Genomic DNA, 28,000 nt, shown 5'->3' on the forward strand with positions numbered 1-28,000 from the left:
ATCTGGGTCTATGCTGGTTATGTGATATGTATGTATCTCATGATCCTCATAACCAATACCTGTAATCCCTCATAACTCAAGCCGGACCCCAGATGTATAGTACCTTCCCTCTTAACTTGTGTATATTTAATTTTAAACATTAACTTTAATAAAATTTTTATATCTGCCAATTCTAATGTGAATTCACCATGGGCCTTCATCCAAGCCCACTGAAGTCAACTGGAGCCACTCGATTCCCTTCAGTGGGCTTTGTGTCAGGTCCTAAAGGCCTCCCTTGGCTGTCTCATTACTCAGCTGTTAATGTTGTAAGCATGGCAAATGACTGTGTAATTTTCAGTTACAGTATGCGTATTTTTTTGTGGATATGATGCTCACATGTTGTGTTCCATAATCAGTTAAATTAACACTAAAGTTAAAAAAATACTCAAAAGTTCCTAAATTGTTTACATCCTGTGTTCCCACGGTGAGTAACCACAGTCACAAAGCTCCTTATCAGACTGCTGTTGTATGTGCCAGAGAAAGGCACCAGACAAGGGAATAAACAGGAAATGAGATGAGCAGTAATGTACTGCAGAATGCATGAACGGCATATGAATTCTGTTGCTTTCCCTCTGCCCTGATGCAATGGTGCAATGATGGGCCAATATTAGGTGGGCATTAAGAGGGAGGAGCAGTTCTTTGGGGGAATGTTGCAGGCTTAGCCCATATTCACTATCTTCCTGGGCTACCCTGATCCCTCCCTGAGTCCCTATTATCTGCTCATCCCCTCCTGTCCCATAACTGGATTCAACTGTCCTTCAGAAATGTCTGTCCTTTTATACTCACTACCTCCCTATGCGGCCCTCAGGTCCATTCATACTCTGAGCCCCACCTATTACCCACTCACTCCTCCCTGACCCATAACTGGCTACAGCCCTCCTCTGCCCCTAGGCTACAGACAGTGCATCTGATCGTGGATTCCTATGTAAACCCCTATCCAAACACGGACAGTGTATCATACCCCAGGTCCATTGCAGGCAGTATGATAATGTATCAATGTAGTGTCTGTGAGCCTGTGACTTTGAAAAAAAAATATGTCAGCTTCTGTGCCAAAAATAAAATAAATTCCAATGAAAAAGGTTCAAAACATCTTTTTTCATTGCATCAAATTTCTTAACAGCAGATCACAGTGCTCTCTCAGTGAATAAAGTAGCATGCCAGATTTCATATATTTGTGTGTTACAGTTGTTCAAGTAGAAGACTGTAAAACAGCATTTGTCTCTTTCTGAAAATTTCAAGAGACTGGCTTTTACAAGTCTTGTTTTTAAACACAGTACATTTTTTACCACCTCTTCTTACTCTCAAAAACTCTGTGATTAACTTCCCCTAAGAGTTGTGAACTTTTGAGCTTGATGAGACTCAGTGTTTGTTTTTTTAAAGGATTTAGTTCCTACTCTATGTGAAGTTCACAACATAATCTTCACTATTGCATCCAGGCTACATACAAACATCAAGCAGATAAGATCTGGCCTGCAGTTTGGGTGCTTGATGCTACTGTTTTATATGAATCTGGATAATTTAAGATCCTTTTATAAACAGAAGAGGATCTTGTTTCCTGAAGACTTTTCCAAGGTCTTGTGTAACATACCCTTGCTGAGCCTAACATCTAATGTTTTTTTTTCTGAACTGGAGTCTCCATGGGTTTTTTATTTATTTATTTATTTTTTGGTTTAGCGTTTATTTGTTCAAATTTTTAATTTAGTTTCAAATCAAGTATCTAAGTACATGTACTGAGCAGGACACATAGCAAAACAAAGAAGAACAGGTGAGATTATGTCAGTGCTAGAATGTATAAGAGTTTACATTTGTTTATATAATTCAGAAAAGTGAGACCAAATATTATGAAAAGGATTTCATTTGCCCAGCATTTGGAAAGCTGATGCTTTCAACACAGTAAGGTCTTTTAAATGCCACACTCCACTCGCACCCTGTGGAATAGACGAATTTTTTTTTTCACATGCTCCTAGCAATCAACCTATTTGACTGTTGGTGATATCACAAAGGATTGATACATGATCTAAAGTTAAAAAGTCATGGGAACTGAATGTTTAGAAGACAGGGTATTTTCACTCATTCCCCCCCTCACAATTGGCTCAGTGCATTGGGGGAAAGTTTCTACTTCTCCTAGAGCAGTGGTTTTCAAACTTTTTTTCTGGTGACCCTGTTGAAGAAATTTGTTGATGCCTGCAACCAACAGAGCTGGGGATGAAGGGTTTGGGGTATTGGAGGGGCTCAGGGCTGCGGCAGAGGGTTGGGGTGCAGGGGTGAGGGCTGTGGGATGGGGCCAGGAATGAGGGGTTCAGGGTGTGGGAGGGTCTCTGGGCTGGGGCAGGGGGTTGGGGTGCGGGAGGGGGTCAGGGCTGGGGATGCAGGCTCTGGGGTGGGGCTGGGGATGAGAGGTTTGGGGTACAGGAAGGGGCTCCAGGTTTGGGTGGGGCATGGGGTTGGGGGTGCGGGCATACCTTGGGCGGTTCCCAGTCAGCAGTACAATGGGGGTGCTAAGGCAGGCACCGCGGACCGTGCTGCTCCCCGGAAGCAGACAGCAGCAGGTCCGGCTCCTAGTTGGAGGCGCGCAAGTGGCTTCATGTGGCTCTTGCCCACAGGCACCGCCCCCCCAGCTCGCCAATGGGAGTGTGGAGCTGGTACGTGGGGCGGGGCAGCGTGCAGAGCCCTGTGGACCCCCCCCCCAGGAGCCAGACTTGCTGCTGGCCGCTTCTGGGGCACAGCACGGTGTCAGAACAGGTAGGGACTAGCTTGCCTTAGCTGGGCAGCTCTGCTGATGGGACTTTTAATGGCCTGGTCGGTGGTGCTGATCAGAGCCGCCGCAACTCAGTGCCTTACATTCTGTGACCCAGAACTGGGTCGTGACCCGCAGTTTGAAAACCACTGTCCTAGGGCAGCAAATATTGACATGGCTAGAGGCCACACATGATTAACTGGTCTGACCTGGTATCACGCTTTCTATGTTTTTTGTGTTGAGCCAGAATGTGTCTAGTGTGTGTCCTTATTAACTACTATATAGGCCCAGACTAGTATTCAGCTGTGAATATAAATTTCCACAAAGTTCAGGGGATTTAGAAGGGTTTTTGGTCCAGTGGCTTAGAGAGAGAGGCTCAAGCTATGAAGTTTGGAACTGGATGTGAACTTGACAAGAGACTTTGGATCCCATGTTGCAGTTCAGGCCCATCTCTAACTTCTACTGTAGTTTAAATGGCTATCATGTTAGTTTTGACATATTGAAACCAAACTGCTTTGCTTCTTTTTGTTTATTTGTTTATTTTAACAGATAAGCACACAAAAAAATAAGTATTTAGAGGATGGAAGTCTGGTACTAAAGAAACATGGAATAAACAACAACTGAACATCAGCTTAAAGATTTCTTGCCAGGAATTCCAATTCCTGATAGATATAATTCATTACAAATCAAATATTACAGCTACCATATAAGAATTACTTAATATACATTGGAGATTGCATTAAAATAATTGCATCAACTGATACACTGAATATATATGATCTGAAGCTGGGTTTAATTTTAATTATAAATGTTAGTTTGACCAGTGAGTTAATGTTGCTTTTTCATTGCTTCTTTCCAGCATTGTCTAAAGAGCAGGGCCGGCTCCAGGCACCAGCCAACCAAGCATGTGCTTGGGGCAGCACCTGGTAAGGGGCGGCCAATCTTGGGGTGGTGGGGGGCAGCACGGCGCGGCGCTCGGCGGGGAGAGGGGGGGTTCCGGCGGCACAGCGCTCGGCGGGGTGGGGGTTCCCGGTGGCGCAGCGCTCGGCGGGAGGTGTTTGGCAGCGCGGCGCTCGGGAATGTTCGGCGGCGCAGCGCTCCACGGGGGGCGGGGGTGTTCGGCAGCGCAGCGCTCGATGGGAGGTGTTCGGTGGCGCTCCGCACGGGGGGGTTCAGCGGCACGGTGCTCGGCGGAGGGGGGTTCCGGTGGTGCAGCACTCGGTGGGGGGGTGTTTCGGCGGGGCGGGGCAGCGCTGGGGGGGGTGTTACGGCGGGGCGGCGCTTTTTTTTGCTGCTTGGGGTGGCAAAAAAGTTAGAGCCGACCCTGCAAAAGAGGCAAGAGATGCTGCAATAGTTCAGTGGCGGGAAGGGCAGGGATACTGTGCTATTACTACAGTGCAGCACACATTTTAAGAAATCTGGTAAACAAAAACTGGGAGCGGAAGCTAATGAATAAACAATGTGGCCAATGGGAGAAGATTGCAAAACATACATTGAAGATAATTGTGGTAAGTCAGTTATAACACATGACACTTATAGACTCATAGACTTTAAGGTCAGAAGGGACCATTATGATCATCTAGTCTGACCTCCCGCATGATGCAGGCCACAAAAGCTGACCCACCCACTCCTGGAATAATTCTCTCCCTTGACTCAGCTGTTGAAGTCCCCAAATCATGATTTAAAGACTTCAAGTCGCAGAGAATCCTCCAGCAAGCGACCCCTGCCCCATGCTGCGGAGGAAGGCGAAAAACCTCCAGGGCCTTTGCCAATCTACCCTGGAGGAAAATTCCTTCTCGACCCCAAATATGGTGATCAGCAGAACCCCGAGCATGCGGGCAAGGTTCTCCAGCCAGACCCACATTGACCATTGATACTAATTACCAGTGATGGCATGTTATTGACATATTGACTAAAATCACGTTATCCCATCAAACCATCCCCTCCATAAACTTATCAAGCTTAATCTTAAAGCCAGAGAGGTCTTTCGCCCCCACCGTTTCCCTCGGAAGGCTGTTCCCAGAACTTCACCCCTCTGACGGTTAGAAACCGTCGTCTAATTTCAAGCCTAAACTTCCCGACGGCCAGTTTATATCCATTTGTTCTCGTGTCCACATTAGTACTAAGCTGAAATAATTCCTCTCCCTCCCTGGTATTTATCCCTCTGATATATTTAAAGAGAGCAATCATATCCCCCCTCAGCCTCCTTTTGGTTAGGGTAAACAAACCGAGCTCCTCAAGTCTCCTTTCATACGACAGGTTTTCCATTCCTCGGATCATCCTAGTGGCCCTTCTCTGTACTCCAGTTTGAGTTCATCCTTTTTAAACATGGGAGACCAGAACTGCACACAGTACTCCAAATGAGGTCTCACCAGTGCCTTGTATAACGGAAGCAGCACCTCCTTATCCCTACTACAAATACCTCGCCTAATGCATCCCAAGACCGCATTAGCTTTTTTCACGGCCACGTCACATTGCCGACTCATAGTCATCCTGCGATCAACCAGGACTCCGAGGTCCTTCTCCTCCTCCGTTACTTCCAACCGATGCGTCCCCAGCTTATAACTAAAATTCTTTTAGTCATCCCTAAATGCATCACCTTACACTTCTCACTATTAAATTTCATCCTATTACTATTACCCCAGTTTACAAGGTCATCCAAGTCTTCCTGCAGGATATCCCGATCCTTCTCCGAATTGGCAATACCGCCCAACTTTGTGTCATCCGCAAACTTTATCAGCCCACTTCTACATTTGGTTCCGAGGTCAGTAATAAATAGATTAAATAAAATTGGACGCAAAACCGAACCTTGAGGAACTCCACTGGTAACCTCCCTCCAACCTGACAGTTCACCTTTCAGTATGACCCGCTGCAGTCTCCCCTTTAACCAGTTCTTTATCCACCTCTGGATTTTCATATCGATCCCCATCTTTTCCAATTTAACCAATAATTCCTCATGCGGTACCGTATCAAACGCTTTACTGAAATCGAGGTATATTAGATCCACCACATTTCCTTTATCTAAAAAATCTGTTACTTTCTCAAAGAAGGAGATCAGGTTGGTTTGGCACGATCTGCCTTTTGTAAAACCATGTTGTAATTTGTCCCAATTGCCATTGACCTCAAGGTCCTTAACTACTTTCTCCTTCAAAATTTTTTCCAAGACCTTGCATATTACAGATGTTAAACTAATAGGCCTGTAGTTACCCGGGTCACTTTTTTTCCCCTTCTTGAAAACAGGAACCACATTAGCTATTCTCCAGTCCAACGGTACCACCCCCGAGTTTACAGATTCATTAAAAATTATGGACTTGCATGATGACTGTGGAAGCAAAAAAAGAACTGTCAGAAAAGAACTGCAATGCATGACAGTTTGTTAGCAAGAGTCAGGCTAACTGTAACCCTGATAACGCGAAATTTGTAGAAGCGAGGATTGTGTGAGGCGGGTAAGAAAGACTGTGTGAGAAGTTATTGTGACCTTGTATAGATAAGGTGTAAAAGACCTTGTGTAGATAAGGTATAGAAAATATTGTATGTTGGCAAGAGTCAAAACAAGTGAGGAAATAAGATATCAAGATGGCCTATGTATAAACAAAATGCAGCTGTCCCTCATTATTTCTGTAATGAAAGGTATAAATGCTTGCTGTAATTAGTTACCCGAGAGAGACCTGCTTAGCTCTCTCCCTCTGCACAATTGTGAGAGTGAATAAAGCTTCTGACTTGCTATACCCAAACAAAAGAGTGAGAACTCAGTTTTTCTCCGACAATTTGGGGGCTCGTCCGGGATGGCAACGCCCGCAGAGGCACCGGCAGCTGCTACGGATCGTTCCCCTTCGAACCCCATGGCGCCACAATAGAGGTAGGAGACCTTTTGAAATCTCTATTGGGGTGTCGGAGGAGGACTGTCCGTGGGGCCGTCTGTCCCTGTTGGGCTCACGCCATCCAAACTTATTGACTGTGCAGCAAGGTCAGATGCTGAGCGGCGTAGGGGAATTGTTTGCCGCCCCCTGTATGCATATGCGAGGTGCATAGGTTTGCACCTGTGTTGAGGGGTTGTTACTGCCTCAGCAGGAGGGGTTTTTACTGCCTCGAGTGATGCATCGAGGTACTTGGGAATAGTACCTGAGGTACTTGGGAATAGTACCTGGAGTAAGGCCTTGGTGTGGTGTGTGTGTGTGTGTGTACACCAGTGTGAATTGAGTGTTACCAGAAGACACCCAGAGTACTCTGCAAAGTCTTTTGGCTCGTGACCAGAACTACTCTAACGCAAGCCCGGTAACTAGAGGATCTTTTAGGAGATCCGACCCACGGTACGCTAACTCGGTCTGGCATCGTCCGGCGAGGAGGCTACCTGGGTCTAGGAGTGTGTGAACCCATCTTCCCTCCCCTTTTTCTCTCCGTGTGAGCCACTGACAGTCTGACCATCTCACTGGATGCAACAGAGTAAGCGGCGCCTTCTCTCTGAGATTAGCCGACGCTCTTTGCTGAAGGGAGGTGTAGGAGGTCATGGCTATCCTCGTTAGTCTCTCCTGTGTGAGTACCCTGTAGGGAGAGATCCTTAGTTTATAAGCCGCTAGCGCAGACAGGGCATCCTCCTCCCTGTGTGTGTGATTGGAAAATGGGTGGGGGACAGTCTAAGCATTCCCTTTCACCCCCTAAGGGTACCCCAGCTTATTTCATGTACGTACATTATGGTCCAACAACCTGCAGGTATTTAGATAGTTGGAATCTTTACACGCGTGCAAATCCATCTAAACAATGCCCACTAGAAGGTACCTTCGATTTAGATAAACTTAAATATCTCAAAGAAACCCTGGCTTCGCCAAAAGCCTCTGATACGCAGTGGGAGCAATTTGTCTGTTGGTGGGAGGAAGCAACAAAGAGAATCCACGAGTCTCGGGTGCGGAGTCTAAGGGACTCCCAGGAAAAATTAAAAATCCAAGTATACAATTTACAACTTAAATGTAAGGCATCCGGCAGTCTTCCCGCTCGAGCAATTCCTTCTGCTCCTCTTTATCCCCAGTTAGTTAGACCTGAGAGTGAGGAGGAAACTGCTGAGGACATTGTAGATTTCTTCAGTAACATTCAGCAGCAGCAGCCTGTGCCTCCTCCTCCCCCCCTGCCGGTTGTGCGTGCTGACGAATCTCACCCGGCAGTGCCAACTTCACCACCGCATGTATCAGCTGCACACATTGTTCTTTCTTCTCCTGAGAGAGAAGCCTCCTCTTCACCACAAAGGGGTGATTCTGATCTTCCCAGTAGTTCTCCCGAGTTTGATCCTTCTGAGGAGGGTACCTGTTATTTTACTATAAGCATAGCACAGGCAGTCCAGGCTCCTTTAAGAAAACTGCCCGGGACTGCAGGACAGTTGGTTACAGTGCATGCCCCGTGGTCGCCAGGAGATCTGAGAAACTTGGTGAAGGAATTTCCTAATGTCAGGGAGGAGCCAGAAAAATTTAGAGATGAGCTCCGGATGGTGGTTCAGTGTTATAATCCATCTTGGGCAGACATTAATCAACTATTACGGATGATTATGCCAGCCGAAGTTCGACAACGACTTACTAGACAGGCAGCTTGGCCAGGTGCCGACCCTGGAATTGACCGTGATTTGAGAGAGGCTAGGGACCGTCTCTTAAATTCTATTACGGAAGTCTGCCCTAAGAAGACAGATTGGACAAAGATTACCTACTGTAAACAGAATAAAGGAGAGTCCCCTGCTGATTATCTGGATAGACTGACTAAGGTTTTTGAACAACATTCGGGAATTGCTCAGCCAGCTAAAAATGCTAGAGAAGCAGTAGGGGCTGCTTTTGTTCAGGGACTCTTACCAAAGATTCAGCAGCAGTTAAGAACTATCTGTATTGGCTGGCAAACTAAACCCCTTTCTGAACTGGTGACAGTCGCCAATCATTGTACAGCTTGCATAGAGCAGAAGAAAGAGAATACTAAAACAAAACTGTTGACCTTGCAGTTAGAAACTTATCAAAACCAGGGCCGTGGGGGAATGAAAGGAGGACGAGAACAAGGTCGTGGGCGAGGAAGAGGGAAAGGTCCCTCGTATCCTGCCCAGTCCAGGTACAATGCATGCTACATTTGTGGCCAAGAGGGACACTGGAAAAATACGTGCCCAGCCCGATTATCTCAGAACCCTCCACTTCCTTTCCCAAATCCTGAAGCGTCCAATTTTACCCCACAAACTACCTCTTACTAGGACAGCCTGAGGGAATGTAACTGCATCATGAATCCTTTAATTCCCATTAATCAAGAAGGTCCCTATGTAAATTGTGAAATTGCAGGACAATCTGTTACTTGTCTTGTGGATACTGGAGCTAGTAGATCTGCTCTAAGATCCTCGGAGTTTCCCTCTGTTCCTTTGTCAACTTTGGCTGTAAATGCCGTTGGCATTTCAAATCAACCTGTTTCGCATCCTGTCACAAAACCCCTTGCGGTTTCACTAGGGCCCCTTGCTAACAAGCATGCATTCTTGCTCAGCCCCTCCTCTCCTGTGAATCTGCTGGGAAGGGATCTTTTGTGTAAATTAGGCTGTACTATCTATTGCACACCAGATGGCGTATTCTTACAAGTTCCTGATGAGAATACTAATCTAGTGTTGGCTACACTCCACATAGAGGAGCCAGCTAAATTACCAACAACTCTTAGCCCTGACCTTGTGCATTTGTTATCACAAGTTCCCCCCCATCTCTGGTCCCGGCATGCAGATGAAGTGGGACAGATCCGGACTGCTGAACCGGTTAAGATTTTTGTTGATCCTTCTAAAGCTTTGCCAAGGGTTCCACAATACCCTCTGCGTCCTGAGGCAGAGGAAGGTATAGCCCCAGTAATGGAGTCTTTATTACAGCAGGGTATTATTGTTGCCACCACCAGTTCTTGTAATACTCCTATCTTTCCTGTAAAGAAGCCAGGAAAGAACACCTATCGGTTTGTTCAAGATCTCCGCGCGATTAATGCTGTTGTTTTGCCTTCATTTCCTGTGGTTCCAAATCCAGCTACAATTCTTTCTTGTATTCCACCTTCAGCCACCCACTTTACTGTTGTGGACCTTTGTTCAGCTTTCTTTTCTATCCCCATTCACCCTGATAGTCAGTATCTGTTTGCCTTTACCTATAAAGGACGCCAGTACACCTGGACTCGGTTACCGCAAGAGTATACTGAGTCCCCATCCTTGTTTTCCCAGATCCTGAAGAAGGATCTGGATGATGTGGTTTTTCCAGGTAAATCAGTGCTTATGCAGTATGTGGATGATCTTTTGCTGGCATCCCTTTCTTTTGAATCTTGTAAAGTTGATACTTTGATTCTTTTGACTGCTTTAGCTGCTAAGGGTCATAAGGCATCCCAGGAAAAACTACAGCCGTGTCAGCCCAGGGTTCATTACCTTGGTCATGATATTTCCCCTGGTACTCGTCATTTTTCAGATTCTCGTATTTCAGCTATTCTAAATATGCCTAGGCCTGGTACTATTTCTCAAATGCGTACTTTTCTTGGCATGACTGGGTACTGTAGACAGTGGATTTTAGGCTATGCAACAATGATTAAACCCTTACAGGATCTGACTAAGTCAGGTACTCCTGAGCCTCTTCCTTGGTCTCCGGAGGCTGAACGAGCTTTTGTTGCTATTAAGCAAAGCCTGTCCAGTGCACCAGCCCTGGGACTTCCTGATTATGCTAAACCATTTACTCTTTTCTGTCATGAGCGTAATGGGTTTGCTTTGGCTGTATTAACGCAAAAGCACGGAGATAAACACCGTCCCATTGCTTATTACAGTACTGCCCTAGACGCTGTGGCAGCTGGATTTCCCCCTTGCCTGCGTGCTGTGGCTGCAGCGGCCCTTTCTGTTCAAGTATCCAAATCTATTGTCTTAGGATCTCCTTTGATTGTTGCTGTTCCTCATGCTGTGGCTGCACTCTTGTTAAAATCTAAGACACAGCATTTATCCACTTCTTGTCTCACAAAATATGAGCTTGTCTTGTTGTCTTCATCTCATATTACTTTGGCTCGTTGCCCCGTTCTAAATCCTGCCTCCTTGTTGCCTGGGCCAAAGGACGGAGAACCACATGACTGTGTGTCTGTGACATCGGTTCTCTCCCGTCCGAGAGATGATTTGCTAGATGTGCCTTTGCAAAATCCTGATCTTATTTACTTTGTGGATGGTTCGTGCCTGCGAGATTCTAAGGGTAAATTGGTTGCTGGTTATGCTGTGTGCTCTGCACACGCTGTTATTGAAAGTGCTTTTCTTCCTTCTGTGTTTTCTTCTCAAGTAGCCAAACTTGTGGCTTTAACTCGAGCCTGCATTCTAGCTCAGAATCAAGCAGTTACAATTTATACAGACTCTCGTTATGCTTTTGGAGTGGTACATGATTATGGTTTGCTCTGGAAATATAGAGGTTTCCTTACATCCACTGGTTCTCCTATTAAGAATAGTCTGTATGTATCTGCTCTTTTGGATGCCCTTTTGTTGCCCAAAGCTATAGCTGTCGTTAAATGTATAGCTCACCAGACCCCTCATGATGAAGTTACCCGTGGAAATGCTTTGGCAGACTCTGCAGCCAAAGCAGCGGCCCTTTCTGCACCTCAGGCTGAATATACCTGTGCTTTGATTGAACAGCCTCCACTAGCCTCCCTTGAGGATCTGGCCAAGATCCAGGAAGCAGCACCTGCAGCTGAGAAACGTTTTTGGAGTGCTGATGGCTGTATTCTACACCCTGACCATCTTTGGCGTGCCCCAGCTGGTCGCCTGGTTGCACCGAAGATGCTAATGCCCTATCTTGCTCGTGTATACCACGGAATGGCACACGTGAGCAAAGGGGGGATGGTTGCTGCAGTTAACCGAGATTGGTGTGCATTCGGGTTCCCAGTCATTGCACATCACTACTGTCAACAATGTGTGATTTGTCAGCAGCATAACATTGGTAAAGCTGTTAAAGTTAGGCAGGCAGCTCCCCCTCCCCCTTGGGGACCTTTTGTAAATGTTCAGATTGATTTTATTCAACTGTCTAAATGTTGTGGTTATGAATATGTATTGGTTTTAGTGGATGTATTTTCAAATTGGGTTGAAGCTTTTCCCTGCAGGAAAGCAGATGCCAGGACTGTTGTGAAACTTCTGCTTAAAGATTTTGTACCACGATTTGGCATCCCTGTGAGTATTAACAGTGACCGTGGAACTCATTTTATTGGACAGATTGTAAAAGAGTTATGTGCAGCTTTGCAGATCCAACACAACCTTCACTGCCCTCACCATCCGCAGTCTGCCGGGGCAGTGGAACGCCAGAATGGAATTCTGAAAAATAAACTGGCCAAGATTTGTGCTGAAACAAACTTGAAGTGGCCAGATGCCCTTCCTCTGGCACTAATGAGTATGAGGGCCACTCCCAATCGAAAGACTGGACTCAGCGCTCATGAGATTTTGACAGGGCGCCCAATGCGACTACCAACTGCGCCCCCACTGACCCTAGCTCAGATGGACATTCATTTAATGGATGACACAATGCTTAAGTATTGTCAGGCACTAATGAAATGTGTTAAGTCTTTTTATACACAGGTGAAAGAAGCACTACCCAAGGATCCTGTGCAGCCCTGCCACTCACTGGAACCAGGAGACTGGGTCTACATAAAGGTCCATCAGCGAAAGACTGCCCTGGCTCCACGCTGGAAGGGCCCTTTCCAAGTCCTGTTAACCACCAACACCGCTGTGAAGTGCCAAGGACTGACTGCCTGGACCCATGCTTCTCACTGCAAAAAGACCCCTCCACCTGGAGATGATTCTCCAGCTGCTGATCAGCCTATTTCTCCTGCTAGCTCTGCTGTGCCTTCTGGACAGCAGGGAAGGAGGACAAGGTGAAGTGCTAGTAACCTCTCCCTTGTCCACTGACAGATCTACAATGCCTTTGAATTCTTTTACAGGAATCACACCAGTACAGGGTGAAGTGCTAGTAACCTCTCCCCTGCACTATGGTGAATCACAACTGCTTTTGAAGAAGAAAAGAAGAAACACTCGCTCTGCTGAAACCACCAAAGTCCAGGGATTCCTGACTACAAAAGACATTAAGAACTGGCCCTGGTGGAAGAGACGGAGCATTGTTTATTGGCAAGGAGGGAATTGTGGGGATCGTTCCTGGGAATGCGGGGTCCAGTGGTGGGGTGGATTTTTCCCAGGGGCAGGACTTTGTGCTTATGGACAGGTACCTTTAGGATGCACTGCCCTCCCTAATTGGCTTTCAGATGATAAATATCAAAAACGCCTTGCCACCACAAAGACTACATCCACCACTAGTCCCTTGACCCCTGCCACCACCACTGTGACTTATCCAGATACAAACCGTACTGTATATTCCAATGAAACCCATTGGCCAAGGCTTTCACATCTTAGTGATTTACTAAAATTTTGTTCAAAGAAATTATTCTTTAAAGTTCAGGATAATGTATATGAGCAAACAATTAAATGGAAAACAAATGGATCAGTAAAGATAGAAATACATGATATCACTACCAGCGAACCCCAAGAATTAATAATTGCAATTGATGGGTTCTATAGTGAAGTAGATATGACGGTTGTTCCTGAAACTTGTACTGTGTTAAATGAGAAAGGCCCTTATTGTTATTTGGTCACCCAATTAGTGAATAATCAAACAAATACCCAAAGAGTTTGTTCTGCCACTGGAAATTTTACCTGCATAGAAATTATTCCGGTGACTAATAATGTGACTTGTACCTTATTGCAATACACCCCCTCTTATACCATTAATGTTAATGCCTCCCAGAAATACATAAAGGTGGTCGACCAACAGATGTGGTATAGTACTACACCAAAGAAAGATGTATTAGGATATTGGTGGACTGTGATTAACACTACATTAGGGACTGTTAAATTTTCATTGCCCTTATCCAGTTTCCAGATCACCTCTACATACCCAAACTGCTCACAGGGGGCTGCCATTAGATTAGCACAACAGAGGGCTTGGGTTATTTCTTCTAGAAAGAAGAGAGACTTGACCGGATCCCTGTGGGATGGGGCCAATAGTGCAGCAGCCGTTTGGAATATTTTTAAGAACCAAGAACATGATGAAAAATTGGGCCAACTAGAGAAGGCCATTGGCCTTGTTTCTGGAGCACAACTAACCCAGGTACAGGCTGGAGTTGGTGAGTTACATGTTATTTCCGCCCTTAGTTCTATGACCCAGAAGTTGCTGACAAAGATGGTACTGAATATCACTGAGGCTGGGAAGGCATTGCAGTGGGATCTAGCATGTTCAGAGATTCAGGATTTCCTGAATGACCAGCTGATGGCCATTCGGAATGATCTAGAACATCAGGCTTGGCCCACTGCCCTTACAGACACATCAGGAGTACCATCTGATCTGTGGCCATGGAGACTTACTTGGAAACTTTCTGGATGGAAGTGCGGACGTTCTCAATGCTCCTTCCAAGCATATGGACCGGTAAAGGGGGTGTGGGCTCCCACATACCGTATCCTGCTGGGTCCATGGGGAGGATGCATGTGGGATTGGGTAATTCACTGAGACATCTGGGAAATTAGACCACCTGGTATGCCCAATCGATTTTTAGTCAGTGCTCCTAGGATTACACCTGACATTTGGATGGGGTTAGGTAGTCTATGGAGATTTTGGCCATTAGAACCCCCACAGCTTCAGTGTATACGTAAACTGAAGCCAGGAGAAGTTGTCACTGTTTATGACTACGTTTGCTGGGAGGGTAGGGGACAAGAAACTACCCTGACAGGACACTTACTTTTTCAAGCTAATGATAGCTGTGTGTATGTTAATGACACATTGCATGACTGCATTGTCATTACATCCAATCAGAACCCCTAAGATTGAAACATCTGATGTAGAATCTGAAGTCCCGGACTTAATACAAATAGAGGTTTGAGAATGTTTGTTGTACTAGAAGTACAAAAGGGGGGGTTGTGGAAGCAAAAAAAGAACTGTCAGAAAAGAACTGCAATGCATGACAGTTTGTTAGCAAGAGTCAGGCTAACTGTAACCCTGATAACGCGAAATTTGTAGAAGCGAGGACTGTGTGAGGCGGGTAAGAAAGACTGTGTGAGAAGTTATTGTGACCTTGTATAGATAAGGTGTAAAAGACCTTGTGTAGATAAGGTATAGAAAATATTGTATGTTGGCAAGAGTCAAAACAAGTGAGGAAATAAGATATCAAGATGGCCTATGTATAAACAAAATGCAGCTGTCCCTCATTATTTCTGTAATGAAAGGTATAAATGCTTGCTGTAATTAGTTACCTGAGAGAGACCTGCTTAGCTCTCTCCCTCTGCACAATTATGAGAGTGAATAAAGCTTCTGACTTGCTGTACCCAAACAAAAGAGTGAGAACTCAGTTTTTCTCCGACATGACAATAGACCCACTGTAAGTTTTAAGGGGTTCCTCTGGTTCACATGGGAGCCATTGTTTCCCAAGAGAGTAAGGAAATAGATTCATAGATTCATAGATTCATAGATTCTAGGACTGGAAGGGACCTCGAGAGGTCATCGAGTCCAGTCCCCTGCCCGCATGGCAGGACCAAATACTGTCTAGACCATCCCTGATAGACATTTATCTAACCTACTCTTAAATATCTGCATTGTCATTACATCCAATCAGAACCCCTAAGATTGAAACATCTGATGTAGAATCTGAAGTCCCGGACTTAATGCAAATCTGTGAGACAAGTTCAAACAAAGGGGTAGATTCATCACCACTGCACTGACTAGAAGTTGAATAGTCATCCCATCCGTTGTCAATTTAATTTTACAGCCAAACCACTAGAAAAAGTGAAGATGGCCATTGGACCTGCCTGCAACTGAAGGGCTGGAAAGGCTGTGGATTTCTGATTGTTCTTGTTCCTTATTGGAATGCTGTTTGTGTGGTTCAGGCAGAATGCCTGTTCCAAAGTCAGCAATCCAGCCTGTTCCAAAGTTGCATGCTGGGTAGAATTAGTCCCTTTGACTGTGTCACTCCGACAGTCTATATTTCACACCCTGTTTGCCAGGGCAGTGTTTTCCCCAGGAATTGAAATTGGGGTGTGTGTGTGTGTGTTCAAAAACAAAGGGGTATGTGTGTGAGGACCAATGAGGGGTGAGACCATTGGGGAGAAGGGGTGCTGTATGGCACCATAGTAAAAACTGAATAATGTTTCATGACCATTTTATTAGATTTAACTCATGTTTTTAAATCATCACACAAATTAAAGTTGGCTACACAAGCCTACTAGGAAGCACTACATCTACATTCACCTTGGTTTCTTGTTGTAATTTTGCACAACTCTGCCCTAATTAGTCAACTTCTGAACTGAAGTCTTTGTTTCTTCCAGTACATTTTCAATGGATATCTTTCTGATTGATCCAATTGTAGCTTCAATTGCTGGACAGAGATCTACTACTGTTGTAGCAGATGCCTGGATGGCATTGTTTAATGACCCAAGTGGTTTCAACAGTAGTCTTCTCTGAACGTAGTAGCAAAAATAGTCCACCAGCCTCACTACTTAGATCCAGCCTATCTTGGTAGATACTTTCCAAAGCCAATAATAATGGTTTTAGTAATTTTAAGACAACAGCCAAGGATTGCTCATGAGAATGCCAGCGGGTTTTCCCAGGTTGGACTAATTTGAACTTCAGTCCCAGTGTATCTTCTATATTTTCCAAGACGTTCAGTCCTTTTGGATGCTTGCTGAAAAAAGAGTATAATGAAAATATTAAATTTATAGCTTTTTAAATGCCTTTTGAAGATTCTGCAGCTCATATTAGTGCTAGTTAGAGTAGATGGCGTCTGCAGTGTGTATAGGAGAGTTTAGAGTTACACTTTTCTCTGAGCAAAGCTTGTATTCCACTATGTCTTCCAGAGAAGTTTGCAGCTCCATCAGATGCACAAGTAGCCATCTCCTTGGAGTGCAGTTTACAAGCATTTAGCTCTTCTAAGACGTGGGTTGTCAGAGATGCAGCCAATGTGTCTTCTGTAACCTGAACTGTGACGTTGCACTCCATATGCTTTATGAAAATATGCGTATGAATGTGACTATGATGTAACTGGAATATGCTTTATGCAAAAGGTCTCTTGTAAAGTATCATTACAAAGCTTATAATCTACTGAGTGTGTTCATCCTATTTGTTTGCATGTATTATTTCTATGTCCGAAGTTAGCAGAATAAGATATAAACTTGTATCACTGATGTAAACATATTAAGTGGAAGCCATTAAGGGTGTTTCAGAATCAATGTACTGTAAATGGCTCTGTTTACTTGCAAACCTTCCTGTGTACATGTGGGCCAGCCCAGGAAGAATGGACGCTGGGGTCTCACAGGACATGTGATCATGTCACCTGGAATCCATCTTAAATCTGGTACTTTTCCATTTAGAAGGAGGGGTGGGGACCCAGAGAGACAAAAGATTCCCACCTTGTGCCAAAGTTATAAAAGGGGGGTGGAGCAGGACAAAGAGGCTGTCAGTCATGAGAAAACCCCTAGTTACCACCTGAGATGGCTGCTGGAACTAACAAGGACTGTTCCAGGGGAGAGAATTGGGCCCAGACTAGGAAGGAGTCTAGTCTGTGAAAGAGGCTTATTGGGACATCTCTGAGCGTGAGCTATTATCTATAATCAGTTTCTTAATGTATTAGGCTTAGACTTGTGTGTTTTTGCTTTATTTTGGTTGGTAACTTACTTTGTTCTGTCTGTTATTACTTGAAACCACTTAAATCCTACTTTTTATACTTAATAAAATCACTTTTGTTTATTAATGAACCCAGAGTAAGTGATTAATACCTGGGGGAGCAAACAGCTGTGCAGATCTCTCTGTCAGTGTTATAGAGGGAGGACAATTTATGCATTTACCCTGTATAAGCTTTATACAGAGTAAAATGGGGATTTATTTGGGGTTTGGATCCCATTGGGAGCTGGGCGTCTGGGTGCTGGAGTCAGGTAACCTACAGAGCTGTTTTTACTTAAAGCCTGCAGCTTTGGGGGCGTGGCCCGGACCCTGGGTCTGAGTTGCAGCAGGCTAGTGTGTCTGGCTCAACAAGGCAGGGTTCTGGAAGTCCCAAGCTGGCAGGGAAAACGGGCTCAGAGGTAATTCTAGCACATCAGGTGACAGTCCCAAGGTGATCTCTGTGACCGAATCCATCATATGAACATCTAGAAATTAATCTACTGGCCTACCACTGATATCAAGATAAGTTATGCAGTGACTTAATACTTGACACCCAGTTGCATCGGTTCATTCATCAGTCATGTATGCACATTTTCTGAATGCGGTGAGAGAGTTCTTCATTTTTTCAACTGCTGAATCTTTCACTGTTGCACTGCATGCTTCTAACCTGTCAGTTGAGTTTCTTGCAGAACGATAGTAAGCATTTGCTGGTCTTGGTCGGAACCAGTGTCCAACTTCAGGATTAACAAATGACAATGCACTTAACATTGGCCTCCAGGTTGTAGTGTGTGGTGTCTCTTGCTTGAAGAGAAAGTGTGATGCGACAGCTATGTTTGTTTGAATAAACTGTGTTGTGTCTCCCGCCTTTTTAACAGCCTCGTTAAGTACTTCTAAAATTGGCTTTGACAATGACTGGCTCATAAGGCTTTCTGCATGTCAGTGCAGTCCAGAGGATTGGTATTTTGCAGCCTTTTCACATAGTTTGTCAGCATTGGCCTTGCTGATCCATCTGGCAAACCAAGCTCCTCTACTTTTACTAGGGTGACCAGACGTCCCGTTTTAAAGGGACAGTCCCATATTTAAGCTGTCCTCACTTTTTCTTGAAAACAGGCAAATTGTCCCATATTTTCTGTCTCCTCCACATCAGTACCGGCAGGTCCTGCTGCTGGCTGGATCCCTGCTCTCCAGCCGCCCGCCCACCAGCGGTGATTGGGTGGAGATCCAGTGGCCGATGATGGGGGAGGGTGTGCAAGGCTGGTGGCGGGGCAAAGATTCAGCTCGCAGGGCTGGCCGCTCCCCCTTCTGGTCCGTCAGCACAGCCTTTGCTGCGTGCCAGTTCTCAGCCAGCAGGGCCCCGCCCCTGTCCCGTTTCCGGCTGACACTGGCTGCGAGCTGCGGTGGTTGGTGAGTGTGGGCAGGCATCAGGTGGCGGCCGGTTATGTGTCGCCTCTGCTGCCCACCATCGGCCCTATACATGCTTCCCCTCTTGCTGTTCTCTCCCTGCTTTGCCCCACTGCCACCCCAGCCCTGCTGCTCCTCCATATACCCCCGGTGGGACGTGTCCCAATCCCAGTGCTATGGGGAGAACCAGCCTCTGGTCAGAGCACTTAGCTCACCAAAACCCTGGCCGGCAGGCTCCTTCCTTCCCCCACTGCCTCTGGCTGGGCTGGTGGCCCAGGAAAGCCCAAGACCCTCCGTCCCCAGGGTGCTGGCCAGGAGGAGCTGAGCCCTGTATATGCCAAAGCCCGCACAGCACTGGCACGGGGAAGTCCCTCCGCCCCTCAGCTAAGCTCTGGAGTGGCGTGAGGAAGCGATTTCCAGCCTGTTCACACTCCAACCCTGCAGGCTCCACAGCAGCCCCCCAGGCAGGGGCTTAGCACCCTCTTCACCTACTTCCCCACCCCAGCCCTGGGTCCTGCCCACAGGGAGTGCGGGGCAGCTCCGTCTCCTAGGCACCCTCCCCTGCTGAGCCACCTCTCTGATTGGTTTGCTGAAGCCCCTGCAGTCAGGTTCCCTGGGTCCTGGTGCACAATGCAGCCTTAGGGCTTAACCCCTTCCTGCCTGTGCTGTAGCTGGGGGACTGGAGGCGGCTGGGTTATGTCAGTGGCCAGGAGACAAGGGCTTAAAGAAACCAAAAAGAACATTTAGTCTCACAGCATAGCAATTGCTATAGTTCAAAGATGCATAATGATGGGTATTAATGGATTAGTGCTCCCTGTCCTTCTCTCTCACTATAGAGACTAGGGAAAATTGGTCCTACATAATTTGACTGGAGAATTGCGTTAGCCATAGTAGGGAAAGGCTGGTGTTTGAATTTTGGGGAGATCCCATTGGGGTTATGGTTTTAGCACCTAGAGCTGTACCTAGGTACCTAAAAAAGAGGTAAATACAAGACTCCTATCCTGAAGAATGAGTGTCCTATCTAAATGTAACATGACACAACAACGAGGGTCATAAACAGACAAGGAACGGGGGAGGGAAGAATATACCGGCAATAAGATGATCACACAGCTATTCACTACAGCGTGTACATATCTGAATGGTTCAATTTCCTGAGTGGTTATTTGCCCCTCACTGAAATGGCAGAAGTGAGTTTTTAGAAGGGATCTGAATGTAGTGAAGGAGGTGGCCTAGGGATTTTCCTACACCCCCCCCTGAATTTCCCCAACACCCCCTAGTGGTCAACTAGTTACATGCAGTGTTGCCAATTTAGTCATTGGTTGGAAATTTGAATTAGGGTGACCAGATGTCCCGATTTTATAGGGACAGTCCTGATTTTGGAGTCTTTTTCTTATATAGGCTCCTATTACCCCCCACCACCTGTCCTGATTTTTTACACTTGCTGTCTGGTCACCCTAATTTGAATTGAAATTGAAACATGAATTATACTCTTAGACTATGTATAATCATTTGAGGGGCTTTGCCAATGTGATATATTACAGCTTGAGCATTTCTATGGCAGCATAAAGGTGAACTACATGCACGTAGTCACTCATTTCTACTGTATACAGAAAGCTGTTCTTTCTTAAAGTCTCCTCCATTAAATTCTATTGGGTTAAGTGGAATTGCACCCACTGATATTAACTGTGTGGCCCTCTCCTTCCAATTCAGTCCTGTGCCACATCCCCGGTGAAAAGAGGCAATAAGATCAGTGGATAAGGCAAGAAGATCAGTGGTCTCTCTCAGGAATTCTCTTGCTATAGGAGTCTTTCCTAGCTGGCATGTCAGTCCAGACAGGAGCCCCTGGTACATGGAGATGTGCTGGGGGCAGCTGTATTGTGTTTCAGCCATTCTTGGCTGCTGCAACCACCCTTTGGGGCCACAAACAACTGGGCTCAAGTTTAGGCAGTATTCAGGCTGGTCTACCTTACGAATGAGGTCAAAGGGGCCCCAAGCCGGCCCAGGATGGGGAAAGTACAAAATTTGTGTATAGCCACTTTGCCCCCACCTTGAGCCCTATGCTGAGTTCAGCTCTGATGCAGGGATGAATTGGACTCGGTGATGGTCCTCGCTCAGGGTGGTTGGTAGGGGAGCACCGCCTATTGCTCAGGGATTAGGCCTTTGACCTGCAGGGAGGGGGGTTGTTGATAGGGGAGCCCAGGTCCTTCCCTCCATTGGGCTCTGACCCAGGGTCCCTGGAGGGCTATCAGTAGTCTGAGAGTCAGGGCTGCTTAAGGCTGACTCAGTGAAACTCAACCAGATAGCCAGACACCTACTTAAGGTGGCCAGAGCACCTTTGGAGAAACAGGTGCGAAGACAAGTGAGGAATGAATGGCATATGTTTAAACATGTACACCAGATCAAAAGCTGCCCAGAACCATTCACTGTAACAGAGCTGGAACAGACACTGGGTAGCATCAAGTGTGGAACAGCTGCGGGCTATGACAACATATCTCCAGAATTCCTGAAAAACCTTGGTTCCCCGTGCTCGGCTTTGGCTTGTGAAATTATTCACCAGGGTCATCAGTGAAGGTAGGCTACCAAAGATATGGTGCACCACAAAAGTCATTGGCCTCCTAAAGCCTGGAAATGACCCAAGTCAAGCATCAAGCTATCGTCCCATATCATTATTGTCGGTGTGCTTCAAGGCACTGGAGCGCTTGGTCCTATAGTGCATATTACCCGACGTGGAGAGAATTTTGAGCCCTGCCCAAGCCGGCTTTCGCCGAGGCTGTAGCACATGCAACCAAGTACTCGCGCTGACCACATTTGTTGAAAATGGCTTCCAGAGAAACTTGAAAACAGGCGCTGTTTTCATCGATCCAACAGCGGCGTACGATACAGTATGGCATGCTGGCCTGTTCATGAAGGTATCACGGGTCCTGCTACCTTGGGTCACAGGTGTTGTTGAACTGTTCCTCCGCGATAGGCAGTTCAGAGTCCATATGGGGGAGAAGACGAGTGCTTGGAGATGACAGAGCAGTGGGTTACCCCAGGGCTCTGTGCTTTCTCCAACCCTGTTCAACCTTTACATCAATGACCTGCCATCAACGGAATCAAGGAAGTTCATTTACGCAGACAACATCTGTTGCGGTACCCAGGCCCGGACGTTTCACGAGCTTGATGCCACCTTAAACTGGGACATGATAAAGTGAGACTTGGCGCCTCCAGCCAAGCATCATAAAAACAGTCTACAGTTTGTTCCATCTTCATCACGCCAGCGCAACCCTAGAACTAAATGTTTATCTGAATGGTCAGAAGGTGAAGCATGAAGTAGAACCGATCTATCTAGGTGTGACCTTAGACTGCACACCGAGTTGCCATACCCACCTGAAGAAGACAGCAACTAAAGTTAAGACGCACAATAATCTTCTTAGCAAACTGGCAGGTTTGTCATGGGGTGCTCGTGCTCCAACTTTGCGGACTTCAGCTCTTGCCACCTCGTATTCGGTAGCGGAGTACTGCGCACCAGTTTGGAGTTGATCGTCACACACCAAACCTTCTGGCAGCTGTGTGTAGTGAGGTTGCTCTCTTTCTCTCAGGCAGCAAATGCCTCCTCCTGCCTCAGTCCTAGGGCTTCCCCCTTCCCCCCCACCCCCCTGCAGGTAGTCCAAACAAAGTAAAAGAGATTCACCAAGTCCGGAGTTCATGTGAGAGAGAGAGAGAGGGGAAAACTTCCCTCTCAGGCTGTCTCTGCAGCAGGTCCTTCATTCCCTCAGGGAGGGGCCTTTGGGCAGTTGTTTAGGGCGAGATTCTGCCTTCCCTCAGCTCTTCTCTCCTGGAATTGCAGGTCTGCTCTCTTCCCTGGTCTGCCACCAAATGAGCTGTTCCCTGCGTTTTAACTCCTCCTCCAGTTGGCACATTTGCTACAGGTGTGGTGGTGTGGGGCTGGCTGGGCCCAGAGTAGTTCCTTAGCCCCTTGTTGCCCAGTCTGGGGGTTTGTATATTCCATCACAGACCCAGTTTCACTAACACCATTTCTGTCACCTCCTGAATTTGACCCATTGTGTTGTTTAATGGCAGTGCTGATGTTACAGTGAGATACTTTAGTGCGTCACATATTGCTCTGTCGTGTGGGTAGTTACTAGCCTAATGTGGTGGGTCTTTCAGAACGTTATTGCAGCTTCCTTCTTGTGCCAAGGTCAAGGCAACAGATGATGGTATCAGAATATGAATCGTGCACTAATGGATAAATAATGAATTGAAACTATGACAGCATTGTAATTCAGTGGTTTTATTTGTATTATACTAAAGGATTAACAAGAAAATAAAATATCATCAACAAACAGACACATTTTCTCCTATCGCTATATCAGTTGAGTGATAACTCACTGTGGCACTGTCCTGAGTGTAAGCAGGGGAATGGTCCCGCTGTTGTGGGGAACTTCCCTGACTTCTGTATTAATCTGGTGCAATCGGATGGCGAAAGGATCTGAGTACTTGCCCCCAACTCCCTTTACCTGGATGCCTGCCTGAGCTCAAGGACGCCTCCTCTTCCACTCTCCTGTATGGCAGAGTCCTTGTAACTCTGATTAAGGCTGGGCCCAGGATCCCGCGGGGGCTTAACGCCTAGTCTTGCCCTGGGTCACTCAGGACAGGGGCTAAGATGTTCCCACTCGGGGTTCTCTCTCCTCACCTGTCACTTCCTAACCCACTAATCATTACATTGAATTTAAACCAAATACAATTGATTAAATAGCAAGTGTAAGCAAATCAGGGAAAAACTGAGCCATTAAAGTCTCCAGAAACCCCACACTCTGGGCAGGGGATATCATCAACAATGGTCTCTGGCATGACCCAGGCCTTCTACCCCAGGCTCTGGCTGTGCTATGGTGATACTGCAGGTAAGACACCTGCTGTGGTGGCAGCTACACGCGGGAGAGGGGAGCAATTAGGTCTGCAAATCTCAGCTACAATCTGGTCATTCAAAGGCAGTGATTTTTACCAGAAAGACGAGTAACAGTTTAATTGTCCACATAAGGCTCTGGGCTGCATAATATAATATTAAACATAATAAGAAACATGTTTCTAAAGCTCATGTGCATTGGCAAGTACCTAAATGAGGCCAAGCAGTTACAATCCAAGCAATCATGCCCTTCATTGACCAAAAGCATTGCACTGCAAATTAGGACTGTCCTAAGAAGCTACCATTCAGACATGATTAGGCTGGTCTGGAGGATCATGTTACACTATTCTTGAATAATGCTAACTGCTCTCTCTGATTCAGGGACACTGGAGTAGGTTTAATGGTAGAGTATATTGATCTGCTAATTTTCAGCATAAACAAGGTTGAGCTCTTTCTTCCTGTGGAAGAGAATCTTATAAAGACAACATGACTGCTTCATTATCAATGCTGTATTGTAGCATTTCATGGTTGTAAGTGAGGGCTGCTGACTAAGTAGTTGCTTCTTAAAAGCTAAAGCAAATTGGGGAACAAGCATATATGCTAATTAGAATAATAGATTTTACTTGGACTGTTGAATCCAAGCTGGATCGTCGGGTTCAATGGGTAGTGATCAATGGCTCGATGTCTAGTTGGCAGCTGATATCAAGCGGAGTGCCCCAGGGGTCAGTCCTGGGGCTGGTTTTGTTCAACATCTTCATTAATGATCTGGATGATGGGATGGATTGCACCCTCAGCAAATTCATGGATGACACTAAGATGGGCGGGAGAGGTAGATATGCTGGAGGGTAGGGACAGGGTCCAGAGTGACCTAGACAAATTAGAGGATTGGGCCAAAAGAAATCTGATGAGGTTCAACAAGGATGAGTGCAGAGTCCTGCACTTAGGATGGAAGAATCCCATGCACTGCTGCAGGCTGGGGACCGACTGGCTAAGCGGCAGTTCTGCAGAAAAGGACCTGGGGATTACAGTGGATGAGAAGCTGGATATGAGTCAACAGTGTGCCCTTGTTGCCAAGAAGGCTAACGGCATATTGCGCTGCATTAATAGGAGCATTGCCAGCAGATTGAGGGAAGTGATTATTCCCCTCTATTCGGCACTGGTGAGGCCACATCTGGAGTATTGAATCCAGTTTTGGGACCCCCACTACAGAAAGGATGTGGACAAATTGGAGAAAGTCCAGCGGAGGGCAATGAAAATGATTAGGGGGCTAGGGCACATGACTTATGAGGGGAGGCTGAGGGAACTGGTCTTATTTAGTTTGCAGAAAAGAAGATTAAGGGGGGATTTGATAGCAGCCTTCAACTATCTGAAGGGGGGGTTCCAAAGAGAATGGAGCTAGACTGTTCTCAGTGGTGACAGATGACAGAACAAGGAGCAATGGTCTCAAGTTGCAGTGGGGGAGGTCTAGGTTGGATATTAGGAAAAACTATTTCACTAGGAGGGTGGTGAAGCACTGGAATGGGTTATCTAGAGAGGTGGTGGAATCTCCATCCTTAGAGGTTTTTAAGGCCCGGCTTGACAAAGCCCTGGCTGGGATGATTGAGCAGGGGTTGGACTAGATGACCTTCTGAGGTCTCTTCCAACCTAATCTTCTATGATTCTATGTTAAGAACTCTAGGAGGCAGGAGTTTTGCTTCTTTTCATATTTTTAAATTCAAATTTTGTTGGACTTACATTCTTCTTATTCCATTGCAATGTGGGTTAGTGATGACCAGCAGGAACAATAAACTCTGCCAACTTCAGAGCTATCCCTGCCAAGGTGTAATATCAATAGATAAGATTAGCCCATTTTATAGCATTGCTGCTATTATACTGCTCTTGATAATGTACTAAATCACTCTTGCTACTCCAGTGACCATTAGTGTCAATTGATACCAGTGTTTCACCAGTCACGTGGGAGAGAAAAAAGACAGCAAATACACTGAGCACACAGTGCATACAAGCTCCTTGTGTGTTATATTAATAAAAACACAAACTTAAGAAAGAGCTTCCTTGAACCTGGGGAGGGCAAAAGGGCAGAATTCACTGTGGAGTCCCCTATGAACTTTGGCATGCAGAAATGATACATTATGTTTAGATATTATAGTGCTGGGCTCTAGATATATAACTCAATTGAACCAATTTGTCACCCACAAATATTTATTCAAGATAAATGTCTATGATTTTGAGAAGCATCTGACTGACTGTACTGGTCTCACTTATCTGGAGTGTGATTAATTCATACTCACCTTCCTCACTCCCTTATACTATTGTACTTGATAGAAAGTGTTTTTCTCGCCATGTAACAGCTACACATGCTGTATGTTAAAATGTGGTCCATCTGTTGACATGCTATGCCAAATAAAATTATCTTAAAGAAAAGAGTTTTAATATCTTGGATCTTTGTTCAGAAGGAGGGAGTTGGGACTTTGTATTATAATATTTTCAGTCTTATAATAAAAAAACATTAAACTATTATACTATTTAATAATAGTTTGGTTAGGGTCTCAAAACTCTTTCCTTTGAATAGAACTTTTTTTTTTTTTAAACAGATTGACAAGATTGAGAGTAAAGTAATTGTCTTAAAAAGGAATGGTCCAGTCCATAGTGAAGGACACTGGAAGTCTGAACTTCTGGGTTTTGTTCCCAGTTCTGCCAATGATGCATTATGTAACTCTGGCTAAGTCAACGTTTTCAATTATAGGTCCTAGAGTTAGCCCCTAATGGCCTGATTTTCAGAAGTGTTCAACACCCACATTTTCCATGAAATTGTATGAGATCAGCGTAAATATGGATTTAGGTGCCTAACTTTAGGTATCCAAACTTGCAAATGTTTGTTCTTACTCACCTGCCCTCAGGTTTGCCACTTGTAAAATACTTATATATCTCAGAGGTGTTATGAAACTTCCTCAATTAATGTCTGTAAAGCACTTTGAGATTCCCAAAGGAAAGACACTACTGAAGCACCATGTACTAAATATTTAAAAATATTAAACAGTGTTCATCTGTGTGCTATTGTTAGAATCTGAGTGAGCAAACCAAATCCCTTACCAAATAATTTTATTTAGGACACAATGGCCTGAAAAATCTAATAACAAACTTGTTTATCAACTTTACTTTATTGAAGCATGGATCTTTAGCTTGGTTCACCATATAGTGAAACATTTTATTTATGATAATAGACAGCTTAGGGCTATAGGGGCATTGTAATGTTGCTGGTGTAGGTACAACTTTATCAGAAGATACAAACATGACCCGCAATAGAAACAAACACCAAATAGAACACGATGAAACGTTCACTTTACAAATCACTCCATTACTACAGACATCAAATGGCAGTTATTGTAAGTAAATCAGTCTCAGAGAACTGTTTTACCTTTAGACAAGGAAATGGGAACTTCTGTTTGGGGTTTTATCCACAGCTGCTTAGTAAAAAAGTTTAAATGTCAAGCATTCTTGTTATCCACAAAACAATGCTAGCCAACAGACATATCAAAGAGTAAGACTGAAGGAGATCAACGTCTTTACAACTACTTTTGCAATTATCTTCTTGAGTAGGTATTGCAATTTGCTTTATGCATGTTATCAGAGTGTAAATAGCCCAAAAATCAGCAGCAAAATATTACAACAACATAACAAGTAAATACAGTGCCAATGTGTCATGTTGTAGAAGAGAATACAAAGAAGACAACGATAACTTAATCATATAAAATATGATACAGAGCTGAAATACAAGTGCATTTAAATAGCTATGTGACAAAGAATGTTAAATACTGTACTTAATATGTAGTTTTTTAAACATAAAATCTGAAAAAGTCTTTGTGCTTAAACTTTTTTCCTGTTAAACAGATTAGTTGCTTACTTCCCATACTGCCACTGTAACTGATATTACAACAGATCACAATTTTCACAGACACGTCAACATTAAAACATTTACCTATGAGAAAATAAGTCACTTCTCATTAGTTCACAGTGCGAAAAAGTGGTGTACACTCTGTCTTGAGAAAGGCTTTTCGTTATTCACCAAGCCAGTTGCAGAAAAGTCCTGATACCAGATGCAGTGCTAAGATTTAAAGAATGGAAAGCAACACATCACATGTTGGGAGGAAAATATAAATTTCTCGTTTCTTCATGGGTATCGTCTAAGTGACCTTCGTCTTCTGTTGTAGAAATGCCTGAGCCCATGTTGCCGTGAAAAATTCATCATGTAATTTTGTTTGCGAGTGC

General features: G+C 45.2%; 2 protein-coding genes across 2 annotated transcripts in view; one reads left to right on the forward strand and one right to left on the reverse strand.

Moving 5' to 3' along the window:
* Window positions 1-9,014: 9,014 nt before the first annotated feature.
* LOC113406115 (protein NYNRIN-like) lies at window positions 9,015-26,457 on the forward strand. Its single transcript, XM_026648902.1, has 2 exons — window positions 9,015-12,332; window positions 26,326-26,457. Exons 1-2 carry the CDS (start codon window positions 9,015-9,017, stop codon window positions 26,455-26,457), a joined length of 3,450 nt encoding a protein of 1,149 aa, XP_026504687.1.
* Window positions 26,458-26,886: 429 nt separating this feature from the next.
* RELN (reelin) overlaps window positions 26,887-28,000 on the reverse strand; it is a 430,874-nt gene continuing 429,760 nt past the window's right edge. Inside the window, exon 64 of the mRNA XM_026648676.2 lies at window positions 26,887-27,999. Coding sequence (XP_026504461.1) covers window positions 27,903-27,999 — 97 coding nt within the window. The 3' untranslated portion in view covers window positions 26,887-27,902. The remainder of the gene's footprint in view (window position 28,000) is intronic.

Source organism: Terrapene carolina, unplaced genomic scaffold (genome assembly GCF_002925995.2).
Source record: "Terrapene carolina triunguis isolate 2854851 unplaced genomic scaffold, T_m_triunguis-2.0 Scaffold68, whole genome shotgun sequence".
Lineage (NCBI taxonomy): Eukaryota > Metazoa > Chordata > Testudines > Emydidae > Terrapene > Terrapene triunguis.